This window comes from Lycium barbarum, chromosome 12 (assembly GCF_019175385.1).
Source record: "Lycium barbarum isolate Lr01 chromosome 12, ASM1917538v2, whole genome shotgun sequence".
Lineage (NCBI taxonomy): Eukaryota > Viridiplantae > Streptophyta > Magnoliopsida > Solanales > Solanaceae > Lycium > Lycium barbarum.
Genome location: NC_083348.1, coordinates 73,214,034 through 73,234,036, shown reverse-complemented (window position 1 = coordinate 73,234,036; position 20,003 = coordinate 73,214,034). Strand labels below are relative to the sequence as shown.

General features: G+C 34.8%; 1 protein-coding gene across 1 annotated transcript; it reads right to left on the bottom strand.

Annotated features, from left to right (window-relative positions):
- Positions 1 to 389: 389 nt before the first annotated feature.
- Positions 390 to 9,831, bottom strand: LOC132623894 (uncharacterized). Its single transcript, XM_060338703.1, has 16 exons — positions 9,690 to 9,831; positions 8,854 to 9,001; positions 6,982 to 7,065; positions 6,797 to 6,868; positions 6,628 to 6,699; positions 6,312 to 6,548; positions 6,057 to 6,167; positions 5,848 to 5,961; positions 4,599 to 4,721; positions 4,432 to 4,500; positions 4,176 to 4,279; positions 3,325 to 3,408; positions 3,086 to 3,173; positions 2,495 to 2,611; positions 1,192 to 1,373; positions 390 to 1,053 (listed from the first exon to the last, which is right to left on the bottom strand). Exons 2-16 carry the CDS (start codon positions 8,968 to 8,970, stop codon positions 771 to 773), a joined length of 1,857 nt encoding a protein of 618 aa, XP_060194686.1. The 5' UTR covers positions 8,971 to 9,001; positions 9,690 to 9,831; the 3' UTR covers positions 390 to 770.
- Positions 9,832 to 20,003: the final 10,172 nt, after the last annotated feature.

Sequence of the window (20,003 nt, the reverse complement as noted above, 5' to 3'; positions counted from 1 at the left end):
CAATTTTTGTGACACGCTTCGCCGTTTTAGTCTGTCCCCAAAAAAATATCACATTTGTATAATTAAAAATAACTTAATTTTAAAATTTTCATTTTACCGCCACATAAATATCCAATAATTTTAGAATTTCTCTTTTTTTCTTAAACTTTATATCAGGCCAAACTGTGCCACATAAAACGTCAAGGGGAAGTATCATTATGACATTATCTATAGAAATCGAGTCATATATTGCTACTTCGCTCGGGCAGGGATGTAAATTCTCTTGCCTCTTGCAGAGTGTCAGAAATAAATTTTAAGGTTGGAGAATCAAAAACAAATAGGCTCTTGCATCACGCATATAACTAAAATTCCCTCATACTACGCAAGATGTATTTCACCCTTCGCCTGCATGACATTCAAAATATACTCTTATATTGGGCCTTAGAACCGTAATGTATCAACACCAACAAGAAAATACACGAGAATTTAGGTATTTCCACTATTAGTTCTGATCATCATCACCACACCAACTTTTGCTAAATATTACAAATAACTTTTGCCTTGCTATGACTACAAAAATTGACCTCTAACACCACATGGGATGTATGCAGGCAGGAGAGGAGGCCTCATGAATCTAAGATGCAATGAATATGATATAATCTCGGCATCTTGCCATGACCAACCACGGTCCAGGACAAGCATTTTCAACTCTTCATGACATGGTCTGACTCTTTGCCATGGAAGGGCAAGCATTTCCTCTTTCATGGTCATCAAACGGCAAAGATCAATCTCTACAAGGAATCTGGACAAGGTGGGATTCTTGAAGGCATCTGCATGTCCCCTCCAAACCATTGTGTAACTTTAGGTGTTATGGACATTTTGCTCATTTCATTATCAAATTCGTCAAGATCCTGATTATAACTTCGGGCACCTCCATCATTAGCTATATCCATCCCCTTCCCTGCTGTACAGATTTCGATATCGTCTTCGTCACTAGTACCCTCATCATCATCCTCATCGTTGTCATAAGAGCTCCGAACCATTGACCAGTACACAAAATTTGGCCGGATGAATCTTCCAGAACATACGGCAAGAAAGAACACACCAATTAATAGAACAATCACATGGAAAATTTCACCCAAAACGTATGGCAATATCCAATCAAACAATTAAAATACACGATAAGTGAACAATGTCAATGTAGAAAGAAACCTGTCAGATCTCATTAGCAGACAAGGATCAAATGGGAAAAACATGTCAAGCCTCTCTCTACCACCAAAAGCCATTGAAAGTTCTGACTCGAGTAGACCGCTTGATACAAAGTTATCAGGCACATCAAGATGAATCACTTTTGCCAACCGAAGAAATTCTTCCACTATTGATGGCAAGCATACCTGTTGGCAAAATATTTATCGGAGACGAGAATTAACAAAAAGTAGAGAATATACTAACAGAAAGCACATACAAGCCTCGGGCAAGTCCCCACTTAAGGATCGGCTATCGGATCCTCTGCTTTATTTTGGGGGTCCATTATTTGTCTTTATGACACCCCCGAGTTCTCTAAAATTAGCGACTTCAAAACTCATGATTATCCAGACGCTAACATAAATATTTAACCAAACTTAAAAGGATACTTTCAAACACCAGACCTAATGCAAATGGAACCAACAGTGAATATATAACTTAATATCACCTAGTTGGTATCCGCTATATGAATACTTTGCTTCCACTATGTTCTATTGGCTAATCCGCATGCATTCCAAGAGTTTTTAAGACATCTCAGTCAATCTCTGTCTTCTGTTAGAGAAGATCATTTAGTCTTGCCTAATCATGCATGACCGTGCACCCATCATCTTAACATCGCAACTCATCCTATTAGTCCGGACGTAAAAACTGACATTCACTTTCTTATAACACACAGGTCTAGAATTTGTTTCACTTTGACAAAATCATCCAAGGAGTTGCATCATACTCCTGTATCACCATACCCCTCCCCTCTTTTTTTCCTGTTTGAAAAAGGTAATATAATATTAGCAGTACACCAGAGAAGAATGTTCTCAACGAGATATCACAAGTAAAGATAGATCCCCAAAAATGGCCCTAGCCTATTCCAATGAGATATCTTCTGGAGAACTAAAATGATCCTTTCCTCTATTTTAATCCCCTATTTTAATTTTGTGTTAAATCTGCACCTAGCCATTCTCCTAAAAACTGAACCCAATACCTGAACGCTGAACCCTTATATATAAATTGTCTGCATTTAAGCACTGCAACTCTGTCGAACCATCTAATCTCACTCAACTCTATCTTTCTTATGTTATCTAAGCTTAAAACAACTAAGCCTTAGACCCAAACAAGTTGGGAACAGTTACATGAATCCTCACTGCCCATTTTTCTCTATGTTGTCTAGCTTGCCGGGCATATATTCTATCCGAATGAAATAATAAAAATCATAAAGAGAAAATACAAAATAAAAGAAACCTAAGAGCTATAATAGAGAAAATGAACACATTACCATTAATGGGCTCAATGGATGCCTCAAGATATCCTCTAGATGCTTTGATACCCGTGATCTGATGGGAGGGATAGCAAGCATTGATCTCATGCGGAAGCAAAGTACATACATCATGGCCTGCAATACAATGAACAAATCAGTAACAATTCATTTGGATGTCAAGAAAGTTTCCGACAGTGATCCGCTAAAGAAAAAGAAAAAAAGGAAGATAATTTTCTCGCGTTGGTTTGTTTCCAAGGTAAAGTTGAGTCTTCCCTCAAGTTCCCTACATATTTTGCACACTTAATTTGAAATAATTCTTTTTAATTGAAAAGTTTTTAACCACTTCTGTCGCAAGTTTCCTGTAATTCACAAAAAGAAAATAAGAAAGTTTAACTTTCCGACAGTTCCCTTGATCCTTCCTAGCACTCCAATGGTACATAAATAAAATTACCACCATGAATATAATTTGGAAAGCCTTTAAACAGATCCACATTAAGATACAGAAAAAAAGCCCACTCCTCAAACAATATAAAAAGAATGAGGGTCTCTGTGTGGGAGGGAGTGGGACAGACTATTGAAGCTTCTGACTAGAACAAAGCAATCAAGTACCTGGCACGCAGCATAGAATTCCTTGTGAGCTTTTGGATTGATGCCGCCACTCTGGTTGGAGCAATAAGTGGAACACCATTCCATCAAACTGAACCCTCGCACAAAAGAAAAACAAAAGAAAAACAAAAGAAAATCAATGACTTGAGATGCATTTCAATTCATTATTGACCAATGGAAGCAACTCAAAACTATAAAATATATTGTGTATAGAGTTGAAGATGCTTAGTCATCAGACAAACCTTTCTACATATTCAGCAACGGATGAGATGGACAAAAACTTCGCACGAGCCAAATAACTAGCAAGATAGGCCACAGCGCTCATTCTGCAAGCAACCAATAAATCAGTTCCTCCCAACAACCATGACAAAAATGAATATAACTGGAGGAAAAAAACTAGCAGCATTCCCCCACCCAACCCCCCCGGATGAACTAGTAAGCAAAAAACTATCATCGACTCGCGGAGAGTATCGAATCTGTTCTGTTGCATTAGAAATTTTAAGCAAAAGACCACAAAAAACACTACAAAACCTTCTGACAAGGAAATAAAAATGACAGCTACTTTTTGTCTTATCGACCGCAACTGACAGGTACAGAAACATGATAATCTATGACTTTTAAGGACCACTATTTTGATGGCCTGTTATCTTAACAGCATATGCAGAAAGTCTGCTACTTTCAGTAAGGAATACTACTTTTAGTGCACGAAAAATGTGGCAGGGCCATAAAGGGGCTAATGTTGGAACCCAAGCAGTGCCCCAACAAAATCTAAACTAGCACACCTCCTACATTGCATATTAAAAAGGAGAGGATAGTTGAATCCAGAGTTAAGAATGTCTCTAATAAACAGGGACTTCAGACTGTTCATTTTAGCTTCCAAAATTATGTTTGAAGATGAAACTCTTAAGCTCATCCACCTAGTATCACAAAGAGTTTCCGCTAAGACAGAACAGTAAAACTGAGCAAGCAGTTGCTTGTGTACCCATAATTTATGACTAAACAAATTAATAAACAAAACGGAAGTGCCAGGGGCAACAAGTGGGAGGGACAAGAAAAAGAAACCCAAGATTCAAAAAAAAAAATTAATCCTCACCTCCATTCTGGATATCTACTGGTCTTAAATATATGAAACAGAGTATAAGCAAATCTCCTGCCGCAGTTTTCAGGATCCAGTGAACAGGCATAAAACATCACAAACTGCAATAACAGGATCGACAAATTTAAGTTCCAAAAGGCAACAGGTACATTGAAGTAAGAAAAACAAATTTACAAGGTGTTCATCAAGTTTAGAAATGCTGGGAAAAGAACAACTAGCCTAATTGGCTGAGGATGATAATTATGCATGTTACCTGAGCAAATTTAGACTTGTATGCTGTCAAAACAGTTTGCTGAAAAGACTGGAGAAGAGTATCAAAGACCTATTCCGTTTGAAAGACAAATACATGTAAGAAAAGCAAGGACTGGAAGGACTGGAGTTAGAATTAAACTCTGATGCACTCTGATGCATCTACTTTACCTGACTCAGGCGTCCACTCTGTTTGCAAAAGTTAAGGTGTTCAAAAGTAAGCACCATCAAGCTATCCAATTTCTGAGCACTGAGATTTCCACTAAAATACCGGTCAATCCAAGAAATTCGTTGCTGGAAGTAAAGACTTTGTTAGCATATAAAGGGCAGATGACAAATACCAAATCAAAAAGACTAATGAGCTCAGTCAGTAGAGTACGTGGCTCTTAACCTTTTGGTCGTGGGCTAAATCCCCACGGTGAACCCTCAAATAACTAACAAAAAAATTAAAAAAGATGGATGAAAATCAAACAATAAATATAATCAATCATCAGCTGAAAGCTACTCTTTTCTTTGTATTGCCCTTATAATACAGTACTTTTGACATGCCCAGCCTATTGTAATTTATATATGACGACAGACTAGTTCATCAAAAATAAAAATAAAAAGGATAGAACTGAACATCACAGGAAAAAATGACCATTTACAAGAACAAAAAAAACATCTGCTTATAGATGGTATTTGTGATTCTCCCTAATTGATGACCATTTTGAATATAGCGTACCCAAATCCAATTGAATACAACCTTTAAAATGGTTGATCAACACCGTGAAAAAAAGAAATTTGTCGTACTCGATTATGGGAAGGATGAAAATAGCTTTGCGGGCAGTGTGTCGAAAAGGCAATTTTTCCTCAAGATTGACAGTCACTTCAGATTTAAATGGAAATGTTCTAGGAAATCCTCTTCTGAATCATCATGTGTTCTTTATCTACTAGGTTTCTTCAAGATTAAGACCAATCTTTTCTATAAGGTAATAGATTTTATTGATACTGGGAAATCCCTGCATTTAGAGAAACTGCACTGAACATGGTTCTATACAAAATTCACCCAATCATCTAAGGATCCTTACGGATGCACCACAAAGAAACTAAAGACACAAGGCTACTCCACGCATGTACGAAATCATTACCCACCCACCCCCCCACCCCCAAAACACACAAAAAACGACCTCCTATTTCTCTCCTTCCATATTACCCTCACAAAAGCTTTTCTAATTAAAAATAAAAAGGAGAAAAGTAAAACCGAATAATGCAACATTATGGATAGAGCCATCACCTTCTACACAAGTACATGATTCTGAAATACAACCCCCCCCCCCCCTCCACCCCCCCAAAAAAAACACAAAAATGGAACTCAAACAAACAAAATTAGTGGCAACACTAAAATACAGAAGAATATCAGTATAAAGATGAAAATCACCTCGTCACCATCTTGCTGACCATCATCCACTGGCCCTTCCAGATCTTCCAGCTCCATATCGAAGATGCCTTTGGTGAAATCTTCCTGTAATATATCATCCCATGCTATGTCTACCTAAGAAACTCAATAACAAGAATCAAATTAATTTAGTGCAACACCTATTAGAATCTACACTGTGCCTAAGTGAAGGGTCAATTCAAAGAACTTACATCCAAATCTATCAGCCTATCCATAATTGCAACAAGCATTGCTCTCCCAACAAGATCACCAATTGCTCCACTCTCTAGTTTTAACATGTTCTCCACATATGTCAAAATAAACTGTGCGGGGGTGGGGGGAAGGAGGAGGAGGAACATGATTAAGACTTTAGGAGCTTCCAGCAATAAGGAACACAACACAGAAGAAATAGTGTACCAACCACGAGTGGAGTTTTCTTATTAAAGAAAGCATGAATCTGCACTTACTGGTTCCTTTTTGAAAATGAGTGGCATCCTCTCCTTTATTATTCTCTCAAGCCTCAAGGGCGAAAGAGGAACTAACTCTGCAATGTCTATTAATGTTGAATGGACACGATTAATGACTTGGCCCTTTCTTACAATGCCACGCGGCTGATTCAACAATGGTATGAAGGAATTAGGAGGCATAAAATTGCTCACAAGCATTTCCAAGCACAAATCGACATACTGCCCACTGAATGTAGCCTACAGCATTGGGGAAGAGTCATGATCATAGAGACTATTAGACCAAAACATTGAAGATAGTAGCACTAGAGCCACATACCAAGGATATAACTAATTCCATCAAAGCATCCATTACATCAGTCCCATAGTTCCACATGCTCATTTGTAAAACCTGCAAGCAAATAGACATTTTAAGCATCTTACCACTGTCAACCTGTATTCTTCAAAGATATAGATTGAAAGAGTTCATACAGCTATTTAGAACTTACAGATGAAATAAGAGCTTGATGGTGAACAATGTCAAGACAAGAAACTGATCCTGACAAAGCTTTTAAGCATGTCTGAAATGCAAATCCCAGATTAAGTGATAATTAAAACACAAAGTAAAAGACACCACCACAAAAAAGCGATTGCAGGATGCCCAATATATGTGCAATCTCTAAGGAAGACATACCACCAGTATGGCCACATCCTCAGGTATAAGGCCTTCATTATGGTGAATAATCCCACAAAGATCTTCATATTTGCCCCGGTCACCCTAATATACGGAATTCAGCTATAAAATTCATTTTGGAGAGCTATAATAAAATATATAGAAACTATAAAGAAAGTTAAATTCATAAAATTGCATCGCATGCACCAGTGAAAACAGCAACTAAGAAGGTTCAGACATTTCACATCTTGTGAAGATGTATTCCAGGAAAGTAAACAAAGTGGAAACAGGTAAAAAAAAAACAGCAATTTCAGCGAAAAGAATAAATGCAAATGTTTGGCCTGCTAGTGCTTGCTGAATAAAAATGAGGTAAATAACATTGCGGCCCCCCACCCCCACCCCCCCAAAAAAAAAGAGAAAAATAAAAGAGAGAAGGAGAGACAGAAGAGGATGTGTTTAAGAATACCATTTCTGCATCCATTCAGAAGTGAACAGTTAAGAGTACCAACTTAAAAGCACAATACTCGAACCTGAGCCCTCTTTATTCTCTATTCGACATCAGTCACCTGCACAGAGCCCTACCAATTTTCCCCTTTTTTTCTATCTAAGTCAAACCCATGTAAGGCTCATGCACCTCACCTCATCATTTTTTTCTAACCAAGTTTTCCACGAGGACCAGCTAGCGGACGGTTCGAAACTCAGTGAATTACGAGTTTACCCCTTTACCAGCTTCCATAATTTTATCTCATATCAGAACAAAGACAAATGACAACGGCCAGCAACCAACACTGTTTACTTTTTATTAGTTTCACCATAATTCTAACCAGAATCAATATGATTATCAACCAACAGATCAGAACTCCATAGTTTCTCCATACCGTCGATACTCCGTCTGTTATCTTTTCTTAAAGAAACAAACATAGCAACATAATTGGGCGCCTTGACAATAGTCATGGTGCACTCTCTATGTTTGGTTTGACTTGCATTTTAGTCCATGAAAAAGGCCTCTTTCCCGAATGGAAACAATGGTTATCCCAAATCCCAATTGCTATGACACACTGTCGAATTTAGTACAAATAAAAAATTTTAACACCATTCTATTAATATTATAGTTTCATATAGCTTTCACAAGTTTCGAAACTTTAAAATTAAACTTTCAACCATAAGTTCAATATTGTCTTCTACTATTTTTTTATAACTGTGGTGTCCGGGCCAGCTTGCGCGCACCTCGACTCATTTACGGAGTACCTGCTACCACCCACTAGCACAGATATCGAGTAAGTCTATCTACCGAGACTTAACCTAATATTTGTGCCTCCACTGGGATTTGAACATGAGACCTCATGGAGAACACTTTATTGACCACTAGGCCACACCCTAGATACTTCTCTTCAACTACTATTTACATAATACAAAAGCCAAACTAGCATCTAAAATTTAGCGCGCAATCATGCTATCAAATAAAATGAGATGGAAAGAGAGCATATGGTAAGCTAGTAAATCATTTTGAATTTGATGCAATAACTTCATAGTCTTAGTCACGTCTTCCACTATTATATTAACACTTCACCCAAACTCAAAAACTGCCAGTCCAAACATTCAACTCTTAATCTCCAAGGAAGTTAACCAAAGTCAATCGATATGGAGCACCTATGCTCGTCTTCAATCAAATATTAAAAATAGACATCTTAGCAGTAAAGATACTTGTCATTTTATTTGTGATAGCAAGAATAAACGGAGGGTAGCAAAGAATTAAGGCAAGAAAATTCAAGATTTATGCTGACTTCACACGGTCTAAACTTGACTTCCGAGGCAGCGCATGCACCACCAAACCCAACTCCAAGCAATTATATAAGAACATAATTTTCCTACAAATATGTCCAAGCATCTAACCTGGAGAGCAGATTTAAGGACACCTCTAACATGATAGAGCAACTCTGTATCCGTAATCTCAACATTCTCCATCTCAGCATAACCCCCTTGCTCAGCATGTAATTCCATTCCCATCATGTAGATATAATTGAAATATTGGGCAAATTTCCTGTGAAACATCATCATGTGGAAACCCCCTTATCAGCAACAACAAGTTGTAAAATGACCAGCTGTAGACCCTCGAATCATCTCATCAATTAACCAATCAAAAATGCTTCTTCAAGAAAGCACAGTTAAAAATACTGAAGTATGTAATGGTCTTCCCTATTTTTGATACAGATACAATTTATCAAACGATGATCTACCAACAAGACAAGAGCACATAGTGCAAATCATATCACGAATTATGATAAGTTATCAGCTGTTACTTTAATCTTTATTATAATTTCATCATCACAAAGATGTGCATTAAAAGTAACTTCAAAAGAATGCTGCACCAAAGGTTAAAGTATTTCAATTGCAGCAAGCAAACCTGGAATTTTGTTTCTTATTACAACCTTAAACTTTTTAACCATTAAGTTGTTTTCCACGTAAGTTCAAAAATCACTGAGCCCTTTCAATTCAAGCAAGAAATAACCAGTCTGTAGAAAACTAAATTACTATTTCAAGCAAATGAAAAGTATATTAACTTGTGAAACCCACAGGAAACTAAGTAATTGGAGTTAAGCTTCTTTAAATAATGGGAGCACATAGACTATTAAAATCCAATACACCAAAGATTGGTTTTTTTACCATCAAAACTCGCTGATAAAAGAGTTATAGTCTACTAGGGAAAAACAGAAAAAAGAGAAGCATACACTTTGATTTCGCCAGACAAGGGAGAAGCAAAAGCGGCGCCAGGGAGTGTTGGGAAAGAATTTGAGGGCTCAAAAGAGTGAAATTGCGCCTGTTTCACTACTCTTTCTTCTTGTTGTTAATTGGGCCTGCAACATGTTATGAATTGTTTGGGCCTAAAATGATATGGGCCCATCATGCTTTCCAAAGGCTTTTTTTTGCGCAGAGTGCCCTTCTTTTGGGCTGGTCTTTATATTTTGCCCCTCATTTATGTCTTCTTTAATTTTTGTCCTTGTCGCCTGTTTAATGAAAGTTTTTTGACGAAATTACCCTTACCCCATTAAAACTCTTTCTATTTCGTCATTTGCCCTTTTCTTTTCTTTTTTTTTTTGCTTCTTCGTTCCTGCTCTGTTTTGTGTATGTCTTATCTGTTCTAAAATTTAGGTACGAATTTGGATCTTTTGCTCGTTTCAATAATTGTTTTTATGTTAAATTGTCGTTTGTTGAATTGATATCTTTGTCTTCGTCATTTTTTATATTTAATTATAGTGTTTTGTTACAGTGTCTGTATGATATTTTGAACTTTAGTTTCGTTCCCCATGTATATATTTTGGTTTTTTGAATGTCGTAATATGTTTTAGTTGATTTTGATATGCGTTTTGGTTTTCTATTTGTTGAATCTTTGAAGTTTTGCCTGTGAACAGTTATTTTATGTTGTTGCTATTGTTTTTGTTTAATAATCTGGTTTTTGTGAATAATGTGTTTGTTTGAGGCAACATATGCCGGGTCCGGCAGAGTTCTTGGTTTTTGAAACTGAAGTTATGCCGGTTCCGGCATAAAGTTATGTCTGTTCCGGCATAACTTCAGGAATTAAGTTAATTTATGTGTGTCTTGATTTTTTGGTGTTGTCTTGTTAATAATTTTGGTTTTTATGCAATCTTATGTGTTTTTGGTGTTGTTTTGTTAATAATGTTTTATTTTGCTTATGAAAATGAAAGTTGCCTTTAACAGCATACTTTGTGCTTTTGTAAAGTGAACTTCTGCCTCCTCCGGCATACTTTTCTAGTTCTTAACACTTGTATACTTGATGTTTTGCTTATGAAAATGAAAGTGTGCCTCTAACAGCATACTTTGTTCTTTTGTAAAGTGAACTTCTGCCTCCTCCGGCAGACTTGTCTAATTCTTAACACTTGTGTACTTTTTTATTTTGCTTATGAAAATGAAAGTTGCCTCTAACAGCATACTTTGTTCTTTTGTAAAGTGAATTTCTGCCTCCTCCGGCATACTTGTCTAATTCTTAACACTTGTGTACTTTTTTATTTTGCTTATGAAAATGAAAGTTGTCTCTAACAGCATACTTCGTTCTTTCGTAAAGTAAATTTCTGCCTCCTCCGACAGACTTGTCTAATTTTTAACACTTGTGCACTTTTTTATTTTGCTTATGAAAATGAAAGTTGCCTCTAACAGCATACTTTGTGCTTTTGTAAAGTGAACTTCTGCCTCCTTCGACATACTTTTCTAGTTCTTAACACTTGTATACTTGATGTTTTGCTTATGAAAATGAAAGTTTGCCTCTAACAGCATACTTTGTTCTTTTGTAAAGTGAATTTATGCCTCCTCCGGCAGACTTGTCTAATTCTTAACACTTGTGTACTTTTTTATTTTGCTTATGAAAATGAAAGTTGCCTCTAACAGCATACTTTGTTCTTTTGTAAAGTAAACTTCTGTCTTCTCCGACATACTTGTCTAGTTCTTAACACTTGTATACTTGATGTTTTGCTTATGAAAATGAAAGTTTGACTCTAACGGCATACTTTGTTCTTTTGCAAGGCGAACTTCTGCCTCCTCCGACATACTTGTTCAGAACTTTGCCTGATTATTTTTTATCAACTGAAGTTACTGTAATTTCAAGTCTAAGTCATTGAGCATTGTATACTAATCAAATGGAACGTATAAACTAATCAAAATCAGAACAAAGCAATAAAGTTGATCAATTCTATGTTGTTGAGTAAAATTATGATTTGCAATGTTAAATCTCAACTGAATATCAGTTGTTTAGTTCATAAAAGATGATTTGTTGTTATTTTCAAATATTAACAAATCTAAACTTAATAAAGCATCAAATTGAGTTGAATTACGTTCAATTGAAACGCTATATATTATGTATTTATCTTTTCAGACGTTGTAGCAGTAAAATCAATGGAGATTTCTCCGATGAAATGTTGGAACGATGGAACGATTGAAAGGTTTGTTGTTGGAATGATGGATAGGTTTAATTGGATGTTTGGGGTTCGTTACAGACTTTCAGGTTTTTATATGTTATGGGTAGGGGTAGTAACGTCTTTTTATTATTATCTTTTAGCTCAGAAGGGCAAATATTAAAGACCGCGCATTACCGGGGCAAAAATTAAAGACCAGCGCATTTGAAGGGCATTCGCGCCAATTGATCTTCCAAAGGATCCCTCTTGGGCCTACCGACTCGATCTTGATTTCTTTTGGGGATTCGGCACCATGTATCATCTAAGAGATTTAATTGGCAGAAGATAGCCCGACTTTATGATTCTGGCGATTTATTTGTACCGCATAACCAAATAAATGCCCCTTAAAATAGGGATTGAAATCTCAAAACCTCTCTCTTTCTTCCTAAAATTTCTCTCTTTTTAATCCATCTCCCCAAATCTCCCTACTCAAATCCGTAAAATCTCTCAAAGTTTATCAGTTTTTAAAGGTATATTACCTTCTTTTATGAATATATAGGATGTTTTATTAAATTCTATCAACATGTATATCAACTTGTCAAATTTAAATGGACGCCTTTTTATGCAAAATTATCAAGCTAATGTTGTAAACATCATATCCACACTACAACACAAGGCATATATTGCTACAAAATACATTGCAGCTAAATATAAAAATTTTCGTGGTAAACACTTTAGCCACCAAAAAAATTTTCGTAGCATTCGTAGCAATATGTAACGTAGCTAAAAGTTAGCTACAAACTTTACATGATCCGTGGCTAAGGATTAATACTTATTGCTACGAATTTTTTGTGTTGTAGCTATGATGGTAAGAAATTTTTGCCACGAAAAATATATTTGTAGCAAGTGATTTTATTCTTTTGTCACGACAAAATAAATTATGTGGCTATCTTTATGCTTTAGCCATGAAGTGATATATTGTGGCAAAAGATGTAATTTATTTTGCCACAAAAATTAAAATATATAGCTATGCTTACATCTTAGCCTCTTGTTATTAGTATGTATTTATGTCTAGCTACAAACTCAAAATTTCATAGCTAGAAATCGGCATAAGATCCATGGATATATTTTTATTATATATTAAATTATAAATTATTGATATAAATTTATTTATTAGTAGCGATAAAATTTTTCACTGCAAATCTATTGCTATTTTTCCAGATTAAATATTTTCAATGGTTCCATATCCATACATATTATGAACATTAACAACATAATAAGCTTAAGGTATGACTTAATTCATACAAAAAATACACAAATATATAACTAAAGTTCAAGGCATTCATAATACACAATACTTCCAAATCATACATAATGAGATTGTAGAACAAAACTAGGTAGGCTGGATAGTAACAAATATTACAAACTATGTACAGTATGTTATACATTTCAACCACAATCTGTAAAATTCTAAAGTTTCTCATATCCCAAAAAAAGGGCATTTGTTTGGGATTTGTGATGTTGCAACCCTCCTGATGATCTTCTTGCATTCAGGGAAAGGATGAAGTAGGTTTTACCTGCATCAATATGCTGAAAGCCTGAAACAATGAATCAAAAATACTTTGTCACAAACTTATATGTGAATCATAAAATAAAAATAACGGATATAAATACATTTTATGTATCTCCATACCATTAACAAAAAGGCTACACGAATGTCTGCAAAGTCATTTTTCCTCCTCTCCCCCGAGTCCGGAGCCAAAATGACTTATTTTTGCAGCCATTAGACTAAAATAGACTGCCTTTTTTTTTTATACCACAATGGGTATTTCGTTGGTTATCCAACGAAATACCCACACAAAGCACTGTTCATAGCCGGAATTTTTTGTTGCATTTCGCTACACTTGTAGCGAAATGCAACAATTTTTTTTTTTTTTGCATTTCGTGAATTAATAAACGAAATGCAACATTTTTTTATTTTTTTTTACATTTCGTGAATTAATCAACGAAATATGTATTTTTTTTTTTTGCATTTCGTGAATAAACAAACTAAATAGGAAATTATATATATATATATATATATATATATATATATATATATATTTTGTTTTTTGCATTTCGTGTATTAAAAAACGAAATAGGATAAAAAAAATTTAATTTCGTTCATATAAAAACGAAATTGGAAAATATATATATATATATACATTTTGCATTTCGTTGGTATATCTACGAAATAGTAAAAAAAAAAATTTGTATTTCGTTTATTAAAAAACGAAATATGAAAATAATTTTTTTTGTATTTTTGTATTTCGTTTATATAAAAAAATAGGAAAATAATTTTATTTTCATTTCGTTTATATAAAAACGAAATAGGAATACATATACCAATGAAATAGGATATATATATATTTGTATTTCATTTATATAAAAACGAAATAGGAAAATAATTATTTTTTTTCGTTTATATACCAACAAAATATATATTCATATAAAAAAATAATATTTTCCAATTTCGTTTTTATATAAATGAAATAAAATATATATATATATATATATATATATTTTTATCCTATTTCATTGGTATATGTATTCCTATTTCGTTTTTATATATAAAATTATTTTCCTATTTTTTATATAAGCAAAATACAAAAATACAAAAAAAATTATTTTCATATTTCGTTTTTAGATGAACGAAATAAAAAAAAAATTCTTATTTCGTTTTTAATAAACAAAAAAACAAATAGTTGTAAAGTCAAGACATAACTTTATTTTGAATATAAATATAATTCTAAAAAATATAAGGAGAAAGACTAGTTGTAAAGTCGTCAAACTTTAGATGGTCATAACTTTGCGCTCGGACGTCCGTTTTACGCGTTTTTTTTTTAACTTGCGTATTTTTTCGAGATCTATGCGGACGCCGAGCCAATTTTTAAAAAAACGCCTTTTATCCCATTCAATTTTGATTTTCCCCCAAATTGGCCTGAAATTTTCAGTTTTATGTACTTATAAGATGATGATACGCAATAGATTTCAACGTAAAAATCCCGGGGTAATGTAGCTGTGAATGTCAATTTCACTTCTGCGGTTTCAATTTTTGAAAATAAAGCTGACTAATTTTCTCGACATATAAAGTTGACTAAAATAATTTTGAAAATAAAGCTGACTAATTTTCTCGACATATAAAGTTGACTAAAATAACCTTACAGTCAAACACTAAGTTTTTTTAAACAAAACTTACTTCGACCACCTTTTCAACACCTAAAAGGACGATCCGAACGTCTACGTATCCTTGATGTATTGGGCCTACATTACTGTACGCAGAAAAAAATATCAGGTTCTATATAAAATATTGACGTTTCGGAGTCTTGACACACGACTAATGATTGGTCAAGGTATGGAGAAAAACACTAAGTGTTGCAAAAAATAAAGTTGGCCAATTTTTTTTTTTTGGTACTGTTTCTATAGCACAGTATTTTACTGCGTTATAGAAAAAAAATTGGTACTGTTTTACTGCGTTATAGAAAAAAAAAAAAAAATATATATATATATATATGTGTTGACACCCAATTTTGTCCCGCCTCTCCTCCGAAATACCTATTTACGCTTCTAATATTTTGGAAAATTAAAAAATATATATTTATATATATGTTTATATTTTTTTTACTATAATTATTAGCCTCTTATCAATACCAGCATTTCATTATTCTATTACAATACTTATTATTATTATTATTATTATTATTATTATTATTATTATTATTATTATTATTATTATTATTATTATTATAATTCACAATTTTATCATTTCAGCATTTTTTGCCAGCTTACGCACACGCATCGCATTTATCTTTGCATAATTAAATAACAATATTTATTTACTGTGGATTTTCGAAATATTATTACACGGCTATTACAACGCCATTTTTTATCTGAGCACTAATGATTGCATATTTTATATTAAGTAATATTTTAACACAAGTTGTTTAAGTAGGTCTTTTATCTAAATGTAGTAACCCAATCAACTCATACTATTTTTCGGATCAATTCACAAAAAAAAGCAGTCCACATTTTAATTTACCTGGTATCATTTCAATTTACCAGCCCGAATAATTAACCAACACTTCGGATCAGCCCATTCATTTAATATCCAGTCCAAAAGAAATTGACCCAGCCCACGAAGTACCGGATCCGATCCATTCCATTTTGGAATAAGGTAAGGGTTTCCCCTTTCATTTTTTTTTCTCCCCACCGCCGCTCATCTTCCCCTCTCTCTTTTCTTTCCCTTCTCCCTTTCTTTTCCTCTTTCATCGTCATCTTCAACCCCACCACCGCCGCTCCTTTTCTCATCATCGTCCCCACCACCGCCGCCTGCACCCCGCTCCCACTTCCCTCTGTTCCCCACCTTCGTCTTGTCCCCCCCGCTCCACTCTCCTTTTTCTTCAACTCAAAAGAACCCCCAAATCCCCATAAATAGTGGGGTGGAATCGTTTACAGGGGACAGGTTTGGAGAACCCCCAAAATTGCCTTGCAAAAATGAGCTAGTGGAACCCGAAATCCCTAAAAATAAGGAGGATTTTTCGGATCGGTGAGAACCCCCCAAGAACGAGGTCTTTCGATTCATGAAATTCCTCTAGAACCAGTTTTTCTTCTTGATTGGTGAAACCCAAAGAACTGGTTTTACTTTTATTTTTTTTCGATTCAGGAAATTCCCCAAGAACAAGTTGTTTTAGCCGCTCAAATCCCCCTGAAAAGCTTTCGAGTCGCGAGAAATCCCCTCTTAGAAAACGTCAGTTCTTTTAGCAGTGTTGTCGATATCGAGTCAAAATCTAAATCGTTTCTTTTGTTTTGTTTTTCCCTTGGCATCCGTTTGGATTCTAGTGTAGACAAATTTGGTATTTGTGTTATTTCGAGGTAGATCGGAAACTCGAAGTCTCACTTCGCTGCACCCGAGGAAAGTCAGCAATTTCCTCTCTTCTTTGAAGTTCATTTTACTGTCAATGCGATGTTTTGTATGAGTTATTTTCCTATGTCGACATGTAGTTGTTTTCGGGTTCAGTATTAATTAAGGAGTAAGCATCGTCAGGTGTTTGATTTGGGCATGTTGAAATTGTTAGTATAATTATGTCGTTCGGTAGTTTAAACCAGGATCGCGTATGTGAAAGTTGGTTGTATTCAGTTGTGTTCGATTTATTTGCCAAGTTTAATCCTGCTCGAAAGTATTTAATTCCTGCTTATTTGGTAGCCTAGATCCTGTTTAGTCGAGATTCAGTAAGTTGAGTAGTCGGTTTGACCGACGTTGTGTCTATTTCAGCCTCTGTTTGTATTATCTGCTTTCATATGCCTTACATTTTCATTGGTTGAGATAAAGTGACAATACTGATAGATATTATTCCAGTTCTGCTCAAGATTAGTTTGGTTTAGTTTTGAGTTTAGTGTATTTCACCCTCTGATGGGTAATTTGATCCTCAGTATGTCGTTCGAATATAATTAGCAATCTTAAGGCTGTGTGTGGCCATTGCCTTATGTGTTTCAAGCTGGTTTACATTCTTAATGTGTTTGTAGTTCATTCATGTATGTAGAATGTACTCTATTAATTGTCGAAAGCATGTTTTAGTAAGATTAAATATCAGTTTTTTTTTTTTTTTGGACAAAGGCAGATGTTAATATGCATTTTGATTGAACATCTAATATTAAGATTAGACGATAGTATATTTCTTTGTCTTGTATTTGCCTGTTGATTAAGAAATGATGCTGCCCATGTGTGTGTTTACCTAAGATAGCCGATAAGAAATGTAGCTGTGAGGTTAAATGTTTACTTGGGAGAGCCTAAGATAGCTCAGTGTATTCAAGTACGACGCTGCCCAAATTCGTATATTAGATTGAAAATGGATAATGATGAAAACAAGCCTTTTCCCCTTCTAAAACTGCTTTGGGAGTGCGACAACTACTTATTCGATTTATTCTCTTTTGAGTATAGAATCGATTTTTATATCTTTTGAATTAAAGGCAGATTTCTTTTTCTTCTTTTCCTTCGAAATAAGTTGAATCTGCACTCATGTCCATAGTCTGTTTTCTTTTAAAGAAAAGGTAGTTTTTCAGTTCCTGTTTCTGTTTGTTCAAAATTAGTATCAACAAACACGGCAGCAACCACATCAATATACCCAGTTGAATGTTTAAATTAGCATGGGATCGGTTAATTAAATTTCACGGATGTTAAGCTTTACATTGGCTATGGTGTGGGTATGAAAATATGGAAACAATCTTTTGGTCCTCAGTTTCGTTTAGCTGTTATATGAGTTTATCAGCTGCTTACAGATGAGTTTCACCTTCTCTACTTTAATGTGTCTGAATGAGATTGTGAATATTTGAGCCTAAATACAGGCACTGCATTTTGTTTACACCCTTAGTTGAGTTTGTGTACCAGTCTGAACTGCTAGGACCATTTCAGTTTTGTTTGTTGTTGCAAAACATGACCTTGTGAATTCGACATTAGCAAGTTTAACTAGTAAATGTTTGTCAGGTTATTTTAACGTACAAAGAGGATCTTGTGTTTGCTCCTGCTTGTTCCTATACCCATGTTGTTGTTTACCAACCTGCTGATAAAAGCCCAGCCATGAAAATGTTGTGTTGGGCTATTAAAGTGAAGAATGCCTAGCTAAATTTTCAGGATATCATCAGACTTGCTCGACGTGCTGTTTGCTTCTGTTTCAAATGTCGTTGTATGAGGTCCTTGTCCCATCTGTGTCAGAGGTGCCTATATGTCCCCTGTTGTGTCGATCTCTTTGTTTATTTTTCGCCTAAAGCCTAAACCTTTTGTCATTAAACCTGCGAAACTGCCGTGTGGTCTAGAATGAGTCTCATAGTGCATGTCTCTACTCGTCTCCTCCCCTGAAATATCATATTCCTCTTATGAAAGGTAGCTTGCATTGCTTTGAGAGATAAGAATATAGTATGATAATTGAATTTGAGGTTGACTGGTTTGCATTGTTCTTTTAAATGCTATATGTCCAATTATAGAATGATATACTCAGATATACCTGAAGTATACAGTCTCGTGGTGCCCTTCAGGCATAATGGGACTTGTATATTTAAGGTATACCAGAGATATACTATTTCTAGGAATGCTGATCCAAATTCTTTGCGTGACCTTACATGCTTCGATTTAGATAAGATTTGTCATTGCACAAGATTGATGAAATTTGGGAAGTTGGTGATTGTTTAACTAAGTTTGAATCTTGTGTTTTTCCTCTTGTTAGTTTGAAGTATATATTTTTTTCTCTCTCTTGTATGTTGAAGTTTGGGGAAGTTCTTTAAGACATTAAAGCATAACCAAACAACGGACAGGTCTTTATTAGTTTGGAAAGAAGCAGAGATCGATAAGATATTGCCTTGATCATTACATGTATTTGCTCATGCTCAGTTTATGCCTTTGCTGTCCACCTTTTCTTAAGATTATTGGTTGTTAAAAATTTGAGAGTCGGGTAATCCAGTAGAGGATCATGAATGTTTAGTGCACTCTTTTAAAATACTTCAAAACGCGAGCTGAAATCTGTGCGATTATGTATACATGGTGTTTATTCAAATATACATAGTATGTATACAAGGCGTTGATTCGCTTGCTTGAAATTTATATTATATATGGCCTTATGTATTGATTATACTCTAATCCTTTTCTTCCGTTTTGTGCATGACCATCGCATATGAGTTCGAGGCACTCTTCATCCTCCGCATTTGATGTTGGGCTAAAAGCCCAACAAAATCCTCTCGAGTCATTCCCCATCAAGCCAATCCGCAGCATCAATATATAAAATTTATTGGGCCAAAGCCCAATAGTAGGAACAGTCCGCAGTAGTTGGGCCTGGAAAATGGGCCAGATCTATTCAATTTTCTTTCCCTCTATCTTATTTTACTGTTATATATTTTTAGTTGCTTTGTATGATTAACCTTATTTTATTTTTATTTTCTTAACTTAGATAAAACTTTAGCGAAATTAGTGGGGTTAAAAAGTAATGGTTAGCTAATTTAAAGAGAACTAATAACTAATTCCATAAGATTCATTTCCTCCTTTTGTTTTCGTTTAAACTATTTGTAGCATCTGCAATATTCATTTTCATTAGAACTATTGATTTGCAAATAACG

What these genes read in the sequence shown, in the direction of transcription:
- LOC132623894 (XM_060338703.1), bottom strand. Translation starts at nt 8,970, where the DNA reads ATGATGGGAATGGAATTACATGCTGAGCAAGGGGGTTATGCTGAGATG. An exon ending in ACAAGTCTAAATTTGCTCAG is followed by an intron (nt 4,280 to 4,431) that starts GTAACATGCATA and finishes CTGTTATTGCAG; the next exon opens with TTTGTGATGTTTTATGCCTG. An exon ending in AGTAGATATCCAGAATGGAG is followed by an intron (nt 3,409 to 4,175) that starts GTGAGGATTAAT and finishes GGTTGCTTGCAG; the next exon opens with AATGAGCGCTGTGGCCTATC.